This window comes from Narcine bancroftii, chromosome 6 (assembly GCF_036971445.1).
Source record: "Narcine bancroftii isolate sNarBan1 chromosome 6, sNarBan1.hap1, whole genome shotgun sequence".
In the NCBI taxonomy this organism is placed as follows: Eukaryota; Metazoa; Chordata; class Chondrichthyes; order Torpediniformes; family Narcinidae; genus Narcine; species Narcine bancroftii.
In genome coordinates, this window is record NC_091474.1 from 254,060,112 (window position 1) to 254,079,453 (window position 19,342).

General features: G+C 52.1%; 1 protein-coding gene and 1 pseudogene across 6 annotated transcripts in view; one reads left to right on the forward strand and one right to left on the reverse strand.

Annotated features, from left to right (window-relative positions):
• Positions 1-19,342, reverse strand: part of pex6 (peroxisomal biogenesis factor 6) — a 58,189-nt gene that overhangs the window by 24,158 nt on the left and 14,689 nt on the right. For 5 of the 6 annotated variants that reach the window (XM_069888018.1, XM_069888013.1, XM_069888012.1 and 2 more), the window contains 5 exons: positions 14,128-14,211; positions 13,480-13,582; positions 8,904-9,040; positions 8,620-8,728; positions 7,450-7,658 (listed from right to left, as the gene is read on the reverse strand). In XM_069888018.1, coding sequence (XP_069744119.1) covers positions 7,450-7,658; positions 8,620-8,728; positions 8,904-9,040; positions 13,480-13,582; positions 14,128-14,211 — 642 coding nt within the window. The remainder of the gene's footprint in view (positions 1-7,449; positions 7,659-8,619; positions 8,729-8,903; positions 9,041-13,479; positions 13,583-14,127; positions 14,212-19,342) is intronic. The other variant, XM_069888014.1, reaches the window with a different exon arrangement.
• Positions 17,380-18,891, forward strand: LOC138737267 (lysosomal phospholipase A and acyltransferase pseudogene; annotated as a pseudogene).

Below are 19,342 nucleotides of genomic sequence, written 5' to 3' on the forward strand. Positions count from 1 at the left end.
GGAAATTGAAGGAATATGGAGAAGTGTCGGGATACAAGATTAACGCAAATAAAAGTGAAGCAATGCCAATGAATAATGCGGATTTCTCAAAATTTAAGAAAGAATCGCCATTTAGATGGCAAACACAAGCAATGCGATACCTAGGTATACAAATAAATAAAAACCTCGGCCATCTAAACTCAATTACCATCCATTAATGAAAAAATTACAAGACGACTTAGAGCATTGGAAAGATAAAATAGGGGAGAAGATACCCGAACATACATTATATAAATGGGATGAAAAATTGGTACAACGTAGGAATTCTCCAGTATTACATCATCTGCTCAACATTTGGAAGAAGATTCATGTAGAAAGGAATAAAACAAATTACCAACTACCAAAACTAATACTGACGCAAAATCAGCTAATCCCTTTTACAATAGATAACCTTTCCTTTAGAGAATGGGAAAAAAAAGGGATCAAAAGAATAGAAAATTGTTTTTCGGGAAATAAATTATTATGCTTTGAACAAATGAAGGATAAATATAATATAACTCACGATACAGTGTTGGCATACTACCAACTGAAATCCTACTTGAAGGACAAATTAGGAAGCAGTCTGAGGTTACCAGAGGGAAGTAACTTTGAATATGTGATTACAGATACAATGATAATTAAAAAATTTATAACAAACATGTATATTAAACTACAAGAAAAGGAGAATGAGGAAACAAATGGTAAAACTAAACAAAAATGGGAACAAGATCTAAACGTAAAGATACAGAAGGAAACATGGGAGAAGTTATGTTCTGGAACGATGAGAAATACAATAAATACGAGGTTACGTATGATACAATATAACTGGATACACAGGCTATACATTACACCTCAAAAGTTAAATAAATGGGACCCAACAGTATCTGACAGATGTTTTCGCTGTAAAAAGGAAATGGGAACAACAATTCATGCAATGTGGACATGTGAGAAAGTAGAAAAATTTTGGGATGATCTCAATCAGATATTAAATAAAATAACAGAAAACAATATACCAAAAAACCCAGAGATCTTTCTCCTAAGTAACATAAAAAACAAAGAATTTGGAGTTGATTTGGATGGAGCACAAAAAAGATTTGTTAGGATAGCCCTAGCTGTAGCAAAAAAATGTATTATGTCAGTCTGGAAATTAGAAGATAACTTGAGAATACAACAATGGTATATAGAAATGAATAAATGTATTCCATTAGAAAAAATAACATATAATTTAAGAAATAATATTACAATATTTGAACAAATATGGGAGCCATACTTGAAACATAATAGAGAAATCCTATTGGGGACATCTACCATCTAAAATGACAGAAGGATAAGGGAATGAAAAGAATTGACTCAGTGGAACTTTTTGTTTATTTTTATTGAGTGACAACATTGTTTGACAGGTTTAATGTATCTTAGATTCTGAACTTTAAATGAATGGGAGGGGAGGTGAGGGAGTGAGGGAGGGGAGGAGGGAAGGGCGGGGAGAAAATGATACTGTATATATTTAAGAAGGAAAATGTATGTATCTTGATCAATATGGTTTATAGTGTGAAAAATAAAAAAATTTAAAAAAAAGGATGGGTTCCGTCCGGTGCGGGTGAGACAGTATCCCATTTCTGTGGAGGGACGAAGGGGCCTCCAGCCCGTCATTGAAAATTTGCTGCGGGATGGAGTGCTAGAAAGTTTCATGTCCCCCTATAACACCCCAGTCCTCCCTGTATGGAAAGCGGATGGGACTTTCTGCTTGGTGCAGAACCGTCGAGAATTAAACAAGATTGTCCAGACCCGACACCCAGAGGTCCCAAACCCTTATACCATACTGAATTGAATTTCCCCAGAACATGAGTGGTAGATTTGAAGGATGCCTTTTGGAGTTGCCCCTTGGATGAGAATAGTCGGGACTTGTTCGCCTTCGAGTGGGAGGACCCTCACGCGGGAAGAAAACAGCAGTATCGATGGACAGTCCTCCCCCAAGGGTTTACAGAGTCCCCCAACTTCCCCCAACCCATTCAGATAAGTCTGAGAGCAGGTAATGGAAGAGCACTCAGGCACATGGCTAATACAATATGTAGACGACCTGTTAATATCGGGAGCTGAGAAAGGTGAAGTTCGTGAGTCTACCATTAAGTTACTAAACTTCCCAGGGGAAAAAGGATTAAGAGTTTCCAAGAACAAGTTACAATTTGTGGAACAAGTAAAGTATCTGGGACATTTGATTAGCCAGGGAAGGAAGAGGATCGGACCTGATCAAATTGCTAGCATCACTGGTCTGCCTATACCTAAAAATCAGAAGGAGATAAGGAAGTTCCTCGGATTAATCGGGTATTGCCGATTGTGGATAGATAAATATGCCCAGAAAGTCCGATTTTTATATGAGAAGCTGGGAGGAGAAAAAGAAAAGGTGGAGTGGAACACTGAGGAACAGCAGGAATTTGCTCACTTGAAGAACAATTTGATTAATGCTCCAGTTCTGGCTTTGCCTGCTATTAATCAGCCTTTCCACTTGTTCGTAAATGTGGAGAAAGGGGTAGCATTGGGAGTGTTGACCCAGAAAAGAGGAGGACAAAGGCAACCTGTGGCGTTCCTCTCGAAGATGTTAGACCTAGTGTCACGAGGGTGGCCAGAATGTATTCAAGCCGTCGCGGCTACGGCTATACTGGTGGAAGAAAGTCGAAAATTTACCTTTGGAGCAAGTCTGATTGTGTTCACTCCCCACACAGTTAGAACAATCCTGACTCAAAAGTCCCATAGATGGTTGACGGACTCGAGAATTCTGAAGTATGAGGCAATCTTGATGGAAAAAGACAACCTAACCATTGTTACAGATAAAAGCCTGAACCCTTCCCAGTTCCTCTACTCATCAGAAGAAGAAGATAAGGAAGCAGAGGACCCAGGACATGACTGCAGTGAGGTGGTAGAGCTCCAGACAAAAAGTTGAGATGACCTGGAAGAAGAGCCCCTCTTGGAAGGACACTGATGGTTCATAGACGGCTCGTCAAGCTGTATGGATGGGAAGAGATACAGTGGATATGCCGTCATCAATGGGGTCACCGGAACAGAGGTAGAAGATGGGCGTCTACCCGGGAGTTGGTCCGCTCAGTCCTGCAAGCTGTATGCCCTGATGAGAGCCTTGGAATTGTTGGAGGGGCATGAGGGTACCATATACACGGATTCAAGATACGCTTTCGGAGTGGTACACACGTTCGGGAAGATCTGGAAGGAGCGGGGGATGATAACAGCAAGAGGAAAAGAATTAGCCCACGAACAACTAATCGAGAAGACTCTGGAAGCATTACTTAAGCCAGTAAGAATTGCTATAGTACATGTGCCGGGCCACCAGAAGGGAAGCTCAGCAGAAGCCCGAGGAAATTGGATAGCTGACGAAGTGGCCCGGCAGGCGGCGCGATCAGGAACAGTGCACGTGAGGACATTGATACCCCTCAGAGAAGGGCTGAAGAAGGTGCCTCTCTGACAAGGAACAAATGGAAAAGATGGGAGTGAAGAAAACGGACGACAGAAGATGGTGGCTCCCCGATGAGAGACAATTGTTGAATAAGGAGATCACCAGACAACTACTGGGGTAACTACACTCATGATCACACTGGGGGGGCTCAAGCACTGTGTGATGCCTTTTTACAAATCTATGCTTGCAGAGAAGTATATACCTTAACGAAGCAGACAGTGGCTCGCTGAGTGATCTGCTAAAGGTCAATAGAAAAGCTATGAGAACTATGCCTGGAGGAGGGCAGCCTCTGGCCATCTGACCATTCCAACAAATGCAAGTGGATTTCACTGAACTCCCTAAAGTCCAGCGATGGAAATTCCTGCTGGTAATAGTGGACCACTTCACGAGATGGGTCGAGGCGTTCCCCACCGCTAGTGTCACTGCACAAGTAGTGGCGAAGATAATTCTGGAACAAATTATACCCCGGTATGGAATAGCCGAGTCCATTGATTCAGATCGGGGAACTCACTTTGCTTCTAAGATCCACAGTTTGGTCTGTGAGGCATTAGGGATAGAATGGAAACTCCATACACCATGGCATCCACAGAGTTCGGGGAGGGTGGAGCGAATGAATGAGACTTTAAAGATGCAAATTATGAAACTAAGAGAAGAGACTAAATTACCCCGGACCAGTGCCTACCAATTGCTCTTCTCAGAATTCGGACAAGACATCAGGGTATCTCCGTACAGGATGTTATTTGGACTCCCATATTTGGGACGGTTAGAGGGTATACCTACAGTGGAAAGTTATGATGTGTTTTTAAGCAAGTATTTACTGGCGCAGAACCCTCCTCTGGACTTCCCCATCCATCCTGTGAACGCTGGTGATTGGGTCCTCATCAAGTTGTGGAAGGAAGAGAAACTCCAGCCCTGGTGGACTGGACCATACTTGGTACTATTAACCACAGAGACAGCGGTCCGAACAGAAGAAAGGGGTGGACGCACGCCTCAAGAGTAAAAGGACCAGTGGACCCCCTTCAGAGGGGAAAGGGAAGGAGTAAAAGGACTGCAACAATGAGACTTTTATGTTTTCTGTATCCAATTATATTCTTACATCTAATAGTTTGCATGTTGAACTCAAAAATTCTTTTATCTCCCTGTGTACTAACTTTGCTAAACACCAGAACCACACATATTGCTGGGTATGTGCGAAAATACCACAGCATGGGAAGTCAGGAGTTCCCTTAGTAGCTGTCCCCCTCTCCCTGCAAGAATTGTTTGATATCTATACCCTGCAAAGGAACGTGGCCAAACCTCTGAGACTCTGGGGGATGCTTTTAAAGGTTGGTTCTTGTGGGCCGTAAAAACACAACCTGTCTCTGTAATATAAATCAGTCCACTCTACACCAACTTGGAGTCTCCAACTGTACGCAGAATTGGACGGTCACCCAATTGCGCACTCCGCAGCCTGTTAATGGCACATAATGGCTGTGTGGACGCCGAATTTACTCTTGGCTACCCAGGTAAAGGGACTCTTGGAATCGATCAAGAGACTTTGCCTTGACCCGCCAGCTTAAGGGCTGGATCGGGTGTTGCTACCTTGCATACTTAATTCCCCATGTTCGCGTCCTTGACCAGTTCTTTCACATGCGCAGAACAAACGTCGGGCCAGTGCGGGACTCCGCGGGCTGGGGTGCAGATCCAAGAGTTAGCAGCCTAGAGGAGCTGGTAAATAAAACAGACCTGGCGCTTAGGTCCCAGGTCCAGGCCATAACCACAGAAATGATGGTCATTCGACTTACAGCCCTCCAAAACCGCATGGCCCTTGATTTCATGTATTCCAGATGCATTAACTAATATGTCGGACATGGCTTTTCACATTAATGAGTACAGGGAAAAGATCCGAGAGGCAGGAAACAGGTACCAAAAGGGATACGTTTGGGAGGGGTGGACATGGGGAGGCTGGAGTCCGAAAGGTTGGGGACAATGGTTCATTCACCTTGCTATATACGGTTTAATAATCCTAATGGGTCTGTTTGTTGGAATGGCCATTCTACAATGTATCGTCGCTAGATTAATTTACTCTGCCACGACAAATGGTATTGAAGCCCGTCAAAGATGAATGGTGATAAATTAGGCGTAAGCTTCAACAATTTGAGGAGCTATGCGAACGTAGTTTAATCAGAAATACATGGTAAAAAGAAAAGGGATGGATTGTGAAAAATGGCTGGAGATGATTAAACTAGCACCATTCTGTGAAAGGAGATGGAATGCGAAATATGTAGATTAGAGCTTGAGAATAGACAGTACTAACTAGTGGGCCACTTTCTTATCAGAAGCCTCAAGGATAAAGGAGTCTGGTTCAGACTGGCACGGTGACCTACGGTACCCCACAGTAACCATTGTGCTTGCTTATTGAAGACATGAATATGAACTTTGACGCCTCTTAGGATGAGAATACCTAATTAAAATAACATGTGATGTATGATGAGGGAGGGACTGTGTGGTATCTGCAGGGATGGAAGGGAAAACGGGAAGGTTGTAAGGTATTGAAATTCCGATTGGAAGAGACTAAAGGGAGGTGGGGTGATGTTGACCGTGGGACTGTACAAAAGAGTGATGATTCTGGACCTCCGGTGTGTCTTAAGGCTAAGAGACACCCGGCTCTGCAGACCCAAAATAAAATCCAACTTGTTCTCCAAGACTTTGTCTCCAGAGTAGTGATTGTGAACACTTTATATTTCACAGACCTACAGCACAGTAACAGGCCCTTCTGTCCCACGAGCCTGTTAGTCGAACAGCACGGTAACAGGCCCTTTGGCCCACGAGCCTGTTAGTCGTACAGTAAGGTAACTGGCCCTTCCGGCCCATGAGCCCGTTAGTCATACAGCGTGGTAACAGGCCCTTCCACGCCACAAATCCATTAGACGTACAGCATGATGAGCCCGTTAGTCATACAGTACGGTAACTGGCCCTTCTGGCCCACGAGCCCGTTAGTAGTTCAGCACGGTAACTGGCCCTTCTGGCCCACGAGCCCGTTAGTAGTTCAGCACGGTAACTGGCCCTTCCAGCCCACGAGTCCGTTAGTAGTTCAGCACGGTAACTGGCCCTTCCAGCCCACGAGTCCGTTAGTAGTTCAGCACGGTAACTGGCCCTTCCAGCCCACGAGCCCGTTAGTAGTTCAGCACGGTAACAGGCCCTTCTGGCCCACGAGCCCGTTAGTAGTTCAGCACGGTAACTGGCCCTTCCAGCCCACAAGTCCGTTAGTAGTTCAGCACGGTAACTGGCCCTTCTGGCCCACGAGCCCGTTAGTAGTTCAGCACGGTAACTGGCCCTTCTGGCCCACAAGTCCGTTAGTAGTTCAGCACGGTAACTGGCCCTTCTGGCCCACGAGCCCGTTAGTAGTTCAGCACGGTAACTGGCCCTTCTGGCCCACGAGCCCGTTAGTAGTTCAGCACGGTAACTGGCCCTTCTGGCCCACGAGCCCGTTAGTAGTTCAGCACGGTAACTGGCCCTTCCAGCCCATGAGTCTGTGCTGTCCAATTACACCCAATACACCTACAATCCTCGGTAAGTTTTGAAAGGTGGGAGGAAACTGGAGCCACAGGGAGAAACCCACACAGACACAGGGAGATGTACAAACTCCTTTCTGGCAGCGCCAGATCGAACCCCTGTACCGATTGCTGCCGCTGTAACAGCGTTAGACTAACCACTACGCCAATCGTGCCACACTGTACAAACAATGGCTCTGCCGGTGATACTGTAACTCAGCACCGTACAGACAAAGGATGAACGTGTTCACCTCGGCCTGAAATGGCCTTTGTCGAGGTGTGGGACGAGGCTGATCAACACGCTGGAAGCACATGGAATCACGGGGAATGGATCAATATGGAGAAGATGGTCTGACAGGGGGCCAACACTCGATAAGCATCTGGTGGATTCAGACGTGCGTCAGAGACGCAGACGAGGCCATGGAAGATCCTTACCTGGGGCTGGTGTGCAAGCTGTCAATCAATCGCTGCAGTGTGGCACCGAGCCGGGAACACTGGCCCATTCCCTCACCAGCCCTCTCAACGTTGGGAAGGTGGTGGAGCAGCAGGAGGCAGGGACGGTGATCAGCTGCTCGGGAGAATGCAGACGTCAGCCTCGCCTCCGTGCTCCCAACCGAGTCAGCACAGAGACCTGCGCATTCCACCTGGGGTGAGAGGGAGAGTGGTCAGAGGAGATGGAAAGAGCAGGGAGAGTGCAAGGGGCGAGTGATCAGTGGGGATGGAGAGAGCAGGGAGAGGGGTCAGTGGGGATGGAGAGAGCAAGGGGAGAGGGGTCAGTGGGGATGGTGAGAGCGGGGAGAGGGGTCAGTGGGGATGGAGAGAGCGGGGAGAGAGGTCAGTGGGGATGGAGAGAGTGGGGAGGGTCAGTGGGGATGGAGAGAGCAAGGGGAGAGGGGTCAGTGGGGATGGTGAGAGCAGGGAGAGGGGTCAGTGGGGATGGAGAGAGCAAGGGGAGAGGGGTCAGTGGGGATGGTGAGAGCGGGGAGAGGGGTCAGTGGGGATGGAGAGAGCAGGGAGAGAGAGGTCAGTGGGGATGGAGAGAGAAGGGAGATAGAGGTCAGGGGATGGAGAGAGCAGGGAGTGTGGTCAGTGGTGATGGAGAGAGCGGGGAGAGGGGTCTGTGGGGATGGTAAGTGCGGGGAGAGGGGTCAGTGGGGATGGAGAGAGCGGGGAGAGGGGTCAGTGGGGATGGAGAGAGCTGGGAAAGAGGTCAGTGGGGACGGGGGGGAGAAGTAGAGAGGGGAGAAGGAAGGAGCTGGAGATGGAGAAAAAGGAGGGGGGGGAGAAGGAGAGAGGGGGAGGAGAGTGGGGGGAAAGAGAAAGGCAGAGAGGGAGAGATGAGAAGTCAGAGAGGGAGAGAGGGTGAAGGAGATTGTATGTACATGTATCCACACAGACCAGAGACACAAGTAACTGAGAATTCTTTTCACATTTACACAGACAGCAGGGTAGGTAACAGGCCCTTTCACCCCCCCACCCCCATACCCACCTTCACCTGGTGCTTCAGCCCACCCTCCCTTCACCCTCTCACCCACCTTCACCAGCAGAACCTTCTTCCCCCTCCCCCTTCCTTAGCACCCCTCCCCCCCACTCCCTGACACCCACCTTGACCAGGTGGAGGTTGAGCCTCCTACACACAGCCCGGACGACTGTGCTCTTCCCACACCCACTCCGTCCTGACAGCAGAATGCTGCAGGCTCCCATCGCTGGGGGTCTGCCAGGAAGCAGGAATAAAAGTCAGCACCGATCCGCTGTCCCGTAACATCCCAGCACGGAGAAGCCCACCCATGGCACGGCAACGCCCAACCCCGTCAAAGGGACGCCTACCAGCAGCGCGGGGACTTCCACCCCCAGTGTGGGACCCCCACCTGCAGTGCAGGGTCACTCACCCACAGCGCAGGTAGGGCTCAATTATGCTGCAAAGTGCATCCACGGTGCCGGACAGGCCAGGTGGACAGAAACTCGACCAGAATGGGTGCCCACCACTACCCACAGCGCAGGGAGCGTAACTGCTGGCACAGCCATCCTGCAATGCACCAAAACAATTTGTGTATTTACTGCTCCCAACACAGTCCACACCCAGTGTACGCACCACTCCCAACACAGTCCACACCCAGTGTACGCACCACTCCCAACACAGTCCACACCCAGTGTACGCACCACTCCCAACACAGTCCACACCCAGTGTACGCACCACTCCCAACACAGTCCACACCCAGTGTACGCACCACTCCCAACACAGTCCACACCCAGTGTACGCACCAATCCCAACACAGTCCACACCCAGTGTACGCACCACTCCCAACACAGTCCAAACCCAGTGTACGCACCACTCCCAACACAGTCCACACCCAGTGTACGCACCACTCCCAACACAGTCCAAACCCAGTGTACGCACCACTCCCAACACAGTCCACACCCAGTGTACGCACCACTCCCAACACAGTCCACACCCAGTGTACGCACCTCTCCCAACACAGTCCACACCCAGTGTACACACCACTACCAACACAGTCCACACCCAGTGTACGCACCACTCCCAACACAGTCCACACCAAATGTACACACCACTCACAACACAGTCCACACCCAGTGTACGCACCTCTCCCAACACAGTCCACACCCAGTGTACACACCACTCCCAACACAGTCCACACCCAGTGTACGCACCACTCCCAACACAGTCCACACCCAGTGTACGCACCACTCCCAACACAGTCCACACCCAGTGTACGCACCACTCCCAACACAGTCCACACCCAGTGTACGCACCTCTCTCAACATGCTGTCCACACCCAGCGTACGCACCACTCCCAACACAGTCCACACCCAGTGTACGCACCACTCCCAACACAGTCCACACCCAGTGTATGCACCACTCCCAACACAGTCCACACCCAGTTTACGCACCACTCCCAACACAGTCCACACCCAGTGTACGCACCTCTCTCAACATGCCGTCCACACCCAGCGTACGCACCACTCCCAACACAGTCCACACCCAGTGTACGCACAACGCCCAACACAGTACACACCCAGCGTACACACCATACACAACACAGTCCACACACAATGTACGCACCACTCCCAACACAGTCCAAACCCAGGGTACGCACCACTCCCAACACAGTCCACACCCAGATTACGCACAACGCCCAACACAGTACACACCCAGCGTACACACCATTCCCAACACAGTCCACACACAATGTACGCACCACTCCCAACACAGTCCACACCCAGTGTACACACCACTCCCAACACAGTCCACACCCAGTGTACGCACCACTCCCAACACAGTCCACACCCAGCGTAAGCACCACACCCAACACAGTCCACACCCAGTGTACACACCACTCCCAAAAGAGTCCACACCCAGTGTACGCACCACTCCCAACACAGTCCACACCCAGTGTACGCACCACTCCCAACACAGTCCACACACAATGTACGCACCACTCCCAACACAGTCCACACCCAGGGTACGCACCACTCCCAACACAGTCCACACCCAGTGTACGCACCACGCCCAACACAGTCCACACCCAGTGTACGCACCACTCCCAACACAGTCCACACCCAGTGTACGCACCACTCCCAACACAGTCCACACCCAGTGTACGCACCACTCCCAACACAGTCCACACCTAGTGTACGCACCACTCCCAACACAGTCCACACCCAGTGTACGCACCACTCCCAACACAGTCCACACCCAGTGTACGCACCACTCCCAACACAGTCCACACCCAGTGTACGCACCACTCCCAACACAGTCCACACCCAGTGTACGCACCACTCCCAACACAGTCCACACCCAGTGTACGCACCACTCCCAACACAGTCCACACCCAGTGTACGCACCACTCCCAACACAGTCCACACCCAGTGTACGCACCACTCCCAACACAGTCCAAACCCAGTGTACGCACCACGCCCAACACAGTTTACACCCAGTGTACGCACCACTCCCAACACAGTCCACACCCAGTGTACGCACCACTCCCAACACAGTCCACACCCAGTGTACGCACCACTCCCAACACAGTCCACACCCAGTGTACGCACCACTCCCAACACAGTCCACACCCAGTGTACGCACCACTCCCATCACAGTCCACACCCAGTGTACGCACCACTCCCAACGCAGTCCACACCCAGTGTACGCACCACTCCCAACACAGTCCACACCCAGTGTACGCACCACTCCCAACACAGTCCACACCCAGTGTACGCACCACTCCCAACACAGTCCACACCCAGTGTACGCACCACTCCCAACACAGTCCACACCCAGTGTACGCACCACTCCCAACACAGTCCACACCCAGTGTACGCACCACTCCCAACACAGTCCACACCCAGTAAACGCACCACTCCCAACATGCCGTCCACACCCAGTGTACACACCACTCCCAACACAGTCCACACCCAGTGTACGCACCACTCCCAACACAGTCCACACCCAGTGTACGCACCACTCCCAACACAGTCCACACCCAGTGTACGCACCACTCCCAACACAGTGCACACCCAGTGTACGCACCACTCCCAACACAGTCCACACCCAGTGTACGCACCACGCCCAACACAGTCCACACCCAGTGTACGCACCACTCCCAACACAGTCCACACCCAGTGTACACACCACTCCCAACACAGTCCACACCCAGTGTACGCACCACTCCCAACACAGTCCACACCCAGTGTACGCACCACTCCCAACACAGTCCACACCCAGTGTACGCAGCACGCCCAACACAGTCCACACCCAGTGTACACACCACTCCCAACACAGTCCACACCCAGTGTACGCACCACTCCCAACACAGTCCACACCCAGTGTACGCACCACTCCCAACACAGTCCACACCCAGTGTACGCACCACGCCCAACACAGTCCACACCCAGTGTACACACCACTCCCAACACAGTCCACACCCAGTGTACGCACCACTCCCAACACAGTCCAAACCCAGCGTACACACCTCTCCCAACATGCCGTCCACACCCAGCGTATACACCACTCCCAATACAGTCCACACCCAGTGTACACACCACTCCCAACATAGTCCACACCCAGTGTACGCACCACTCCCAACACAGTCCACACCCAGTGTACACACCTCTCCCAACATGCCGTCCACACCCAGCGTACACACCACTCCCAACACAGTCCACACCCAGTGTACACACCACTCCCAACATATTCCACACCCAGTGTACACACCACTCCCAACACATTCCACACCCAGTGTACGCACCACTCCCAACACAGTCCACACCCAGTGTACGCACCACTCCCAACACAGTCCAAACCCAGCGTACACACCTCTCCCAACATGCCGTCCACACCCAGCGTATACACCACTCCCAATACAGTCCACACCCAGTGTACACACCACTCCCAACATAGTCCACACCCAGTGTACGCACCACTCCCAACACAGTCCACACCCAGTGTACACACCTCTCCCAACATGCCGTCCACACCCAGCGTACACACCACTCCCAACACAGTCCACACCCAGTGTACACACCACTCCCAACACATTCCACACCCAGTGTACACACCACTCCCAACACATTCCACACCCAGTGTACGCACCACTCCCAACACATTCCACACCCAGTGTACGCACCACTCCCAACACAGTCCACACCCAGTGTACGCACCTCTCCCAACATGCCGTCCACACCCAGTGTACACACCACTCCCAACACAGTCCACACCCAATGTACACACCACTCCCAACACAGTCCACACACAGTGTACGCACCTCTCCCAACGCAGTCCACACCCAGTGTACGCACCTCTCCCAACACAGTCCACACCCAATGTACACACCACTCCCAACACAGTCCACACACAGTGTACGCACCTCTCCCAACACAGTCCACACCCAGTGTACACACCTCTCCCAACACAGTCCACACCCAGTGTACGCAACACTCCCAACACAGTCCACACACAGTGTACGCACCTCTCCCAACACAGTCCACACCCAGTGTACGCACCTCTCCCAACACAGTCCACACCCAGTGTACGCACCTCTCCCAACACAGTCCACACCCAATGTACGCACCACTCCCAACACATTCCACACCCAGTGTACGCACCACTCCCAACACAGTCCACACCCAGTTTACGCACCACTCCCAACACATTCCACACCCAGTGTACGCACCACTCCCAACATGCAGTCCACACCCAGTGTACGCACATCCCGCATAATCTTACCAGAATGACCGTGGGGGGGGGGGGGGGGGCGAGGAGATATGGATCACGGGGCGAAGGGGGAGACTGATGACGGAGGGTGGGGAGGCCCTGACAATGGGGGGGGGGGGTGAGCGGGGACTGGCCGCAGGGGGGAAGAAGGCAGGGACTGACCAGGGGGGCAGAGGCGGGGTCTGACCGCAGGGAGAAGAGCGACCAGGCCCCAGAGATACTGCATCGGTACTGACCAGGTACAGGGCTGTGTGCCGGGTATCTGCCAGGTAGCCAGGAGCTGCTTCCAGTTCTGCCAATCCACGCACCCGTCTCACCCTCAGGTAGATGACAGGCCACCTGGCAGGGACACAGCAACACAGCAATACTCCCACAGCCCACCCAACACCCGTGTCCATGTCCCCACCCCGCTGAAGTACCCAACACCCGTGTCCGTGTCCCCACCCCGCTGACGGACCCTGGTCCACCCGTGTCCGTGTCGCACCCTGCTGATGGACCTTGGTCCACCCGTGTCCGTGTCGCACCCCGCTGACGGACCACGATCCCCCCGTGTCTATGTCCCACCCTGCTGACGGACCCTGGTCCACCCGTGTCTGTGTCCCACCCCGCTGATGAACTGGGGAAGGACAGGAAGGGAAGGAATGGACAGACGGGGAGGACGGATGGGGAGGGAACGGGGGAGGGATGGGGAGGGAAGGGGGGACGGACGCGGGAGGAGGTGGGGGACGGACGGGGAGGAGGTGGGAGACGGACGGGGACGAGGTGGGAGACGGACGGGGAGGGGGTGGGGGACGGACGGGGATGGGATGGGGAATTGACAGGAGATGGAACTGGGACAGGCAGGTGAGGAAATGGGTCACAGACGGAGTAGACGAGACCCTTACCTCACACGGCCCTCTGCACTGCTCTCTAGGAAGTCGGGCTGGCCCCTGGTCACCACACACAGCACTGCCCCCGGGTGGACCAGCCTGCAGCAGGTTGACAAGGTGCAAAGTTACCCCTCTCACCGTTCTTGAACTCCAGCCTACACCCCACACCAGACCACTGGTGCCCATGCATGGGCCACAATAATCAAGTGGGACCGTTCTCCAGCACGAGCACATGGCCTTCAGCCCCACTCTGCCATGCTGACCCATCCCCACCAACCCAGTTCCATCTGGCTGCCTCCATCCCGTCAACCTCTCAGTGCGCCCATCGATGGTACCCAGCCTAGCAGCTCATACCACACGCAGCACCCTCCGAGTGGAGAAAGTGCCACTCCTGTCCCATCCAATCTCTCCCCTTCACCCTCTGCACTCCCACTCAGCTCCCGAGCCTTCCACCCTGGGGAAAATACTGTGGCCACTCACCTTACCCAAACATCTCATGATTTTGTAAACCTCGATAAGGTCACGCCTCAGTTTCTGACACCCCAGAGGAAACCGTTCCACCCATCCATTTCTTTGCCCCACCCAGAGGAAACTGTCCCACCCATCCATTTCTCCTCCCCACCCAACCTCAGGAACATCACAGTGAATCTTTCCTGTTGTAGCGGTGGCCACACGAGGAAGCGAGATGAGGAGACGACACACTGTCAGTCACTTGCACTTCCAACGGTTTAAATTCGAAAAGTCCATGCTGTACCTTATAAGGTGGGCCGCAAGTCCCGCCCATGCACAGGCAGTGATGTCATGAGGCAGCCGAGTGCACGTGCGCGGCCCATTTGAGCACGGGAGAAGATGTACTCAGCGGCGCCATCTTGACGTGGCTGCTCCGCTGCTGCGGCCGTAACATTACAGAGCCGGTTCACCTGCGCCTCACTACGCACCACCATACAACCTTGCCCAGAACCAGCTCTAGTGCCCCATTACCCCTTAGCTCAGTGGGGGCCGGACTTTTGGGAGGTCGTCCCCGGCGCTTGGGTAGCACTGGCATGACTGGCTGGCTGAGGTCGAGATGTGCGGGCTTCAGCCGGCCGGCTGTGAACAGTTCCTCCCTACCCCCAATGTCCAGCGTGAAGGTTTTGCCTGTGCTGCGTAGGACTTTGTACAGGCCCTCACAGGGTCATGGAGGCAGGCAGAATGAGATCTGAAGTGGTCAAAAACAAAGTCTGTGGTTAATAAGACCTGAGGGATGGATGTGGGCCGACGCCCGTGGTGTGAGGGTGGGGTGGGGGGGGGGCCAGGATGCAAAGGAGGTTAATCTGTCCCGTAAGGTACTTTCAGGTGGAATCGCCTAGAGAATGTGGTTCTGGAGTGGGCTGCGGGTGTCTGCGAAGGGACATTCAGGTGGCAGCACTGAAGGAGGTTTTCTGCCACCTGAAAGGTCCAAAGTGGGGAGAGAGGCTGCAGAGCAAACGCTGGCTCCTGAGTCGGGGCAGCCGTCTGACGTCCTACAGTACCGTGCTGGGGGGCTGTCAGGCAGCGGGGACTGCTAGGCACCTGATAGCTGCTAGCTGCTTTGCCTGGTGTTGCTTTCAGGTGCAACGGGGGATTCTCTGAGCCAGAGATTATACCTATAGGAGGAGGATTAGGTAAGTGCTCCTCCTGGCTGGATTCTCCATTTTCAGGTGGCCACCCAACAGCCGCTTTGGGGTAGAATAGGCAGCTTTACAGTTGGGTATTCTGGCCACCTGAAAGCGGCTGTAGTTTCTGCTACACTGCTCTCCCCTCAGTGTCTGGGTCTTGGGACAGTGGGAAGAATTCATCAGGCAAGATTAATGGGGCACCATACACCAATTCCATGGAGGAGGCCTGCAGGTCCTCTTTGGGTGCAGTTCAGATGCCCAGGAGGACCCAGGGGAGCTCGTCCACCCAGCTGGGGCCGGTTAAACGGGCCATGAGAGGTGACTTCAGGTGGCGGTGTAAGTGTTCGAGGCTATTAGATTGCAGGTGGTAGGCGGTGGTGTGTGCAGCTTAATGCCCAGGAGAGTTGTGAGCTCAGTCCACAGCGCTGATGTAAACTGTGCCCCTCTGTCAGTGGAAAGATGAGCAGGTATCCCAAACGTCGCAATCCAACGCATGAGCAGTGCCCTGGCGCAGGAATCAGTGGAAGTGCCTTTGGCCATCTTGTGGTGTAAGTACCGGGCGTCCCTGGAGTCAGTTAGCGGGCCCACGACATCGATGTGTATATGCTCAGACCGCCTTTTCAGAGGGTCAAACTGATGGACGGGGGTCTTGACATGTTGGTGGACCTTGGGAAGTCTGACACTGGTTGCAATTGCTGGCCAGTTGGGCAACTTGCTTTCTCAGGCCTTGCCATGAGAACCTCTCTGCCACCATACAGGTTGTATTCTTTATGGATGAGTGGGCAAGGTCTTGGATGGCATGGAAAACCTGACACCTCCACTGCTGTGGTACGACCGGGCCCAGTGAGCCAATGGAAACATCGGACAGCAATGTGTCGGAGCTGCCTGGCAGGCTGAGGGGCTTGTGGTCAGTAACAATGGCCTGCCCTCCAGAAAATAGTGGAAATGCTTAATGACGAGGTAGAGTGCGACGAGCTCCCTATCAAATCAAATGACCTGTATTTAAGCTCCGGGGGGGGGGGGGGCGGGGGGGGGGGGAGGAGGTGGGTGTTAGATGGCAGCTGAAAAATGCCAACAGCCTCCACTGAACATCGACGGACTGTTCATGGATGCCCCCGATAGCTGATGCATCAACGGTGAGGGCTGTGGGCACATCTGATCTGGGGTGTACCAGCAAGGTGGCATTGGCTAGGGCGTTCTTAGATGCGGTGAAAGCCGTGTCGGCCTTCACTGTCCAAGCTAGGGTCTTGAATTTGACCGACATCATGGCAAACAGTGATCATATGATGCCGGCTGCCCTGGGATATAGCAGTTGTAGAAATTAACCATCCAGTGAATTCCTGGAGGCCTTTGAGGGTGTTAGGGCAGGCGAACTGGCGTATGGCTGCGAATTTTTCCGTTGATGGTGTTGCCCCGTCTGCAGTGATAGTGTGGTCTAGGGATTGCATGGAGTCTTTCCCGAACTGTCACTTTGGCAATTGACTGTAAGGCTGAAGTCGGACAAACGTGTGTAGAGTCTGCGAAGATGGTCTTTGTGCTTTTCGTGGTCCTTGCTGGTCATCCAGGTAGATGAACACCAAGTCGAAGTCTCTGCCCACCACGTCCATCAAGCATTGGAAGGTGGGTGCCGCTGGTGATGGAAGGGCCGCCGGCCGTGTGTCCCACCGCGGAGCTCGGCCTTCGTTCCAGCCTCGGTCGCGTCGCAGCCGCCCGCCCGCGAGCCGGGCCATGATCGCCCAGCTCGGCCTGTACGCGCGTGTCCTGGCGGCCGCCGGCATCGCCGCCTCCCCGCTCGCCGACAGCGGCTCGGCATCTCCGCGGCGCAGCGTGAATGCGAGCAGACCGCCCGTGGTGCTGGTTCCAGGTGACCTGGGAAACCAGCTGGAGGCTAAGCTGGATAAGCCTGCTGTGGTGCACTACTTGTGTACCAAGAAAACAGATGATTACTTCAGCTTCTGGCTGAACCTTGAGCTGCTTCTGCCGGTCGCCATTGACTGTTGGATTGACAACATGAGGCTGGTTTTCAACACAACAACCAAAAGGTCAGAAACTCCACCTGGTGTTTATGTGAAAGTTCCTGGATTTGGGAAAACCTACCCACTGGAATTCCTGGATCCCAGCAAGAGGACTGTGGGGATTTACTTTTACACTCTGGTGAAGTACATGGTGGATTGGGGCTACCTGAGAGACAAAGATGTCCGCGGTGCTCCATAGGACTGGCGACGAGCACCCAATGAAAATAGTCAGTTTTTCAAGGACTTGAAGGTGATGATTGAATCCATGTATAAGGAATATGGTAGTCCTGTGGTTCTCGTAGCGCACAGCATGGGAAACCTCTACACACTCTACTTCCTGAACCATCAGACCCAGAAGTGGAAGGACAAGTACATTAAATCCTACATTGCGCTGGGTGCTCCTTGGGGAGGTGTGTCGAAGACTTTGCGAGTACTGGCTACAGGAGACAATGATCGAATTCCCGTCATCAGCCCATTGAAGATTCGTGAGCAGCAGCGAACTGCAATCTCCACCACCTGGCTACTCCCCTACAACAACACCTGGTCAATGGACAAGGAGTTCATCACCACACCAACTTATAATTACACCATGAAAGATTATCAGAAATTCTACCAGGACATCAACTTTAAAGAAGGCTGGCTCATTCGGCAAGACACTGAATCGCTGGTGTACAATTTGACTGCCCCTGGAATCCAAATACATTGCCTCTATGGTACTGGAATCCAAACTGCAGAGTCCTTTCATTATGACGTTTTCCCCGATCAGGAGCCCAAAGTGGTCTATGGGGAAGGTGACGGAACAGTCAATCTACTGAGTGCTGTGAAGTGCAAGGAATGGGCGGGGAAGCAGAAAGGAAAAGTCTTTTTGAAAGAACTGCCTGGAAATGAACATGTAGATATGCTGTCCAAGCTCACTACAATATCTGACATCAAAAATGTCTTATTTAATTTGTTTCCACTTTGAATGCATTCTGACTATGTTGGAAGTTTGGATAGTTTTGTTGAATCTTGACTGGTTTATGATGAATTGAGGCACTGGTGGATTGTTGAGCCATGGTTCTCTTGTTAATTTGTATGGCAATCCAACTAATTTCCTACAGTCATTTAGTAGCACATGTGTTTTCTTTAAAATAATGCTGAGTAACTGCAATGTTCCCCATTTCAAAGACGGTAGTATCTAACCTGAACCCTCTGGTTTTGTGACCTGGCAGAGGAATAGGGTGGGCGGTTTGGTCCTTGAGCCTCTTCCATCATTCAGTTGGATCATAGCTCACTGTAACTGAAGCACACATCCAAGAGAAAAAACTCCCAATTAAATTCTTGAATCAGTTGTTCATTATATGGAGAATTAGGGTAGACATTTGATATTGGGGCAGAGAAATGGTGTAGAAATAACATTGTTTGGGAAATATAAATACTGTGGTATAACTTGAAAGGTGCGCAGAAACAAATATCTGCAAACTTTTACATTTGAAAGTAACTGCTCGTCACTTCCCACACGACACCAGTTTACGCCATTATAAGTTCCACTATAGGAGGTAAACACATGAGATTAATTATGATTACAGTCAAGATATT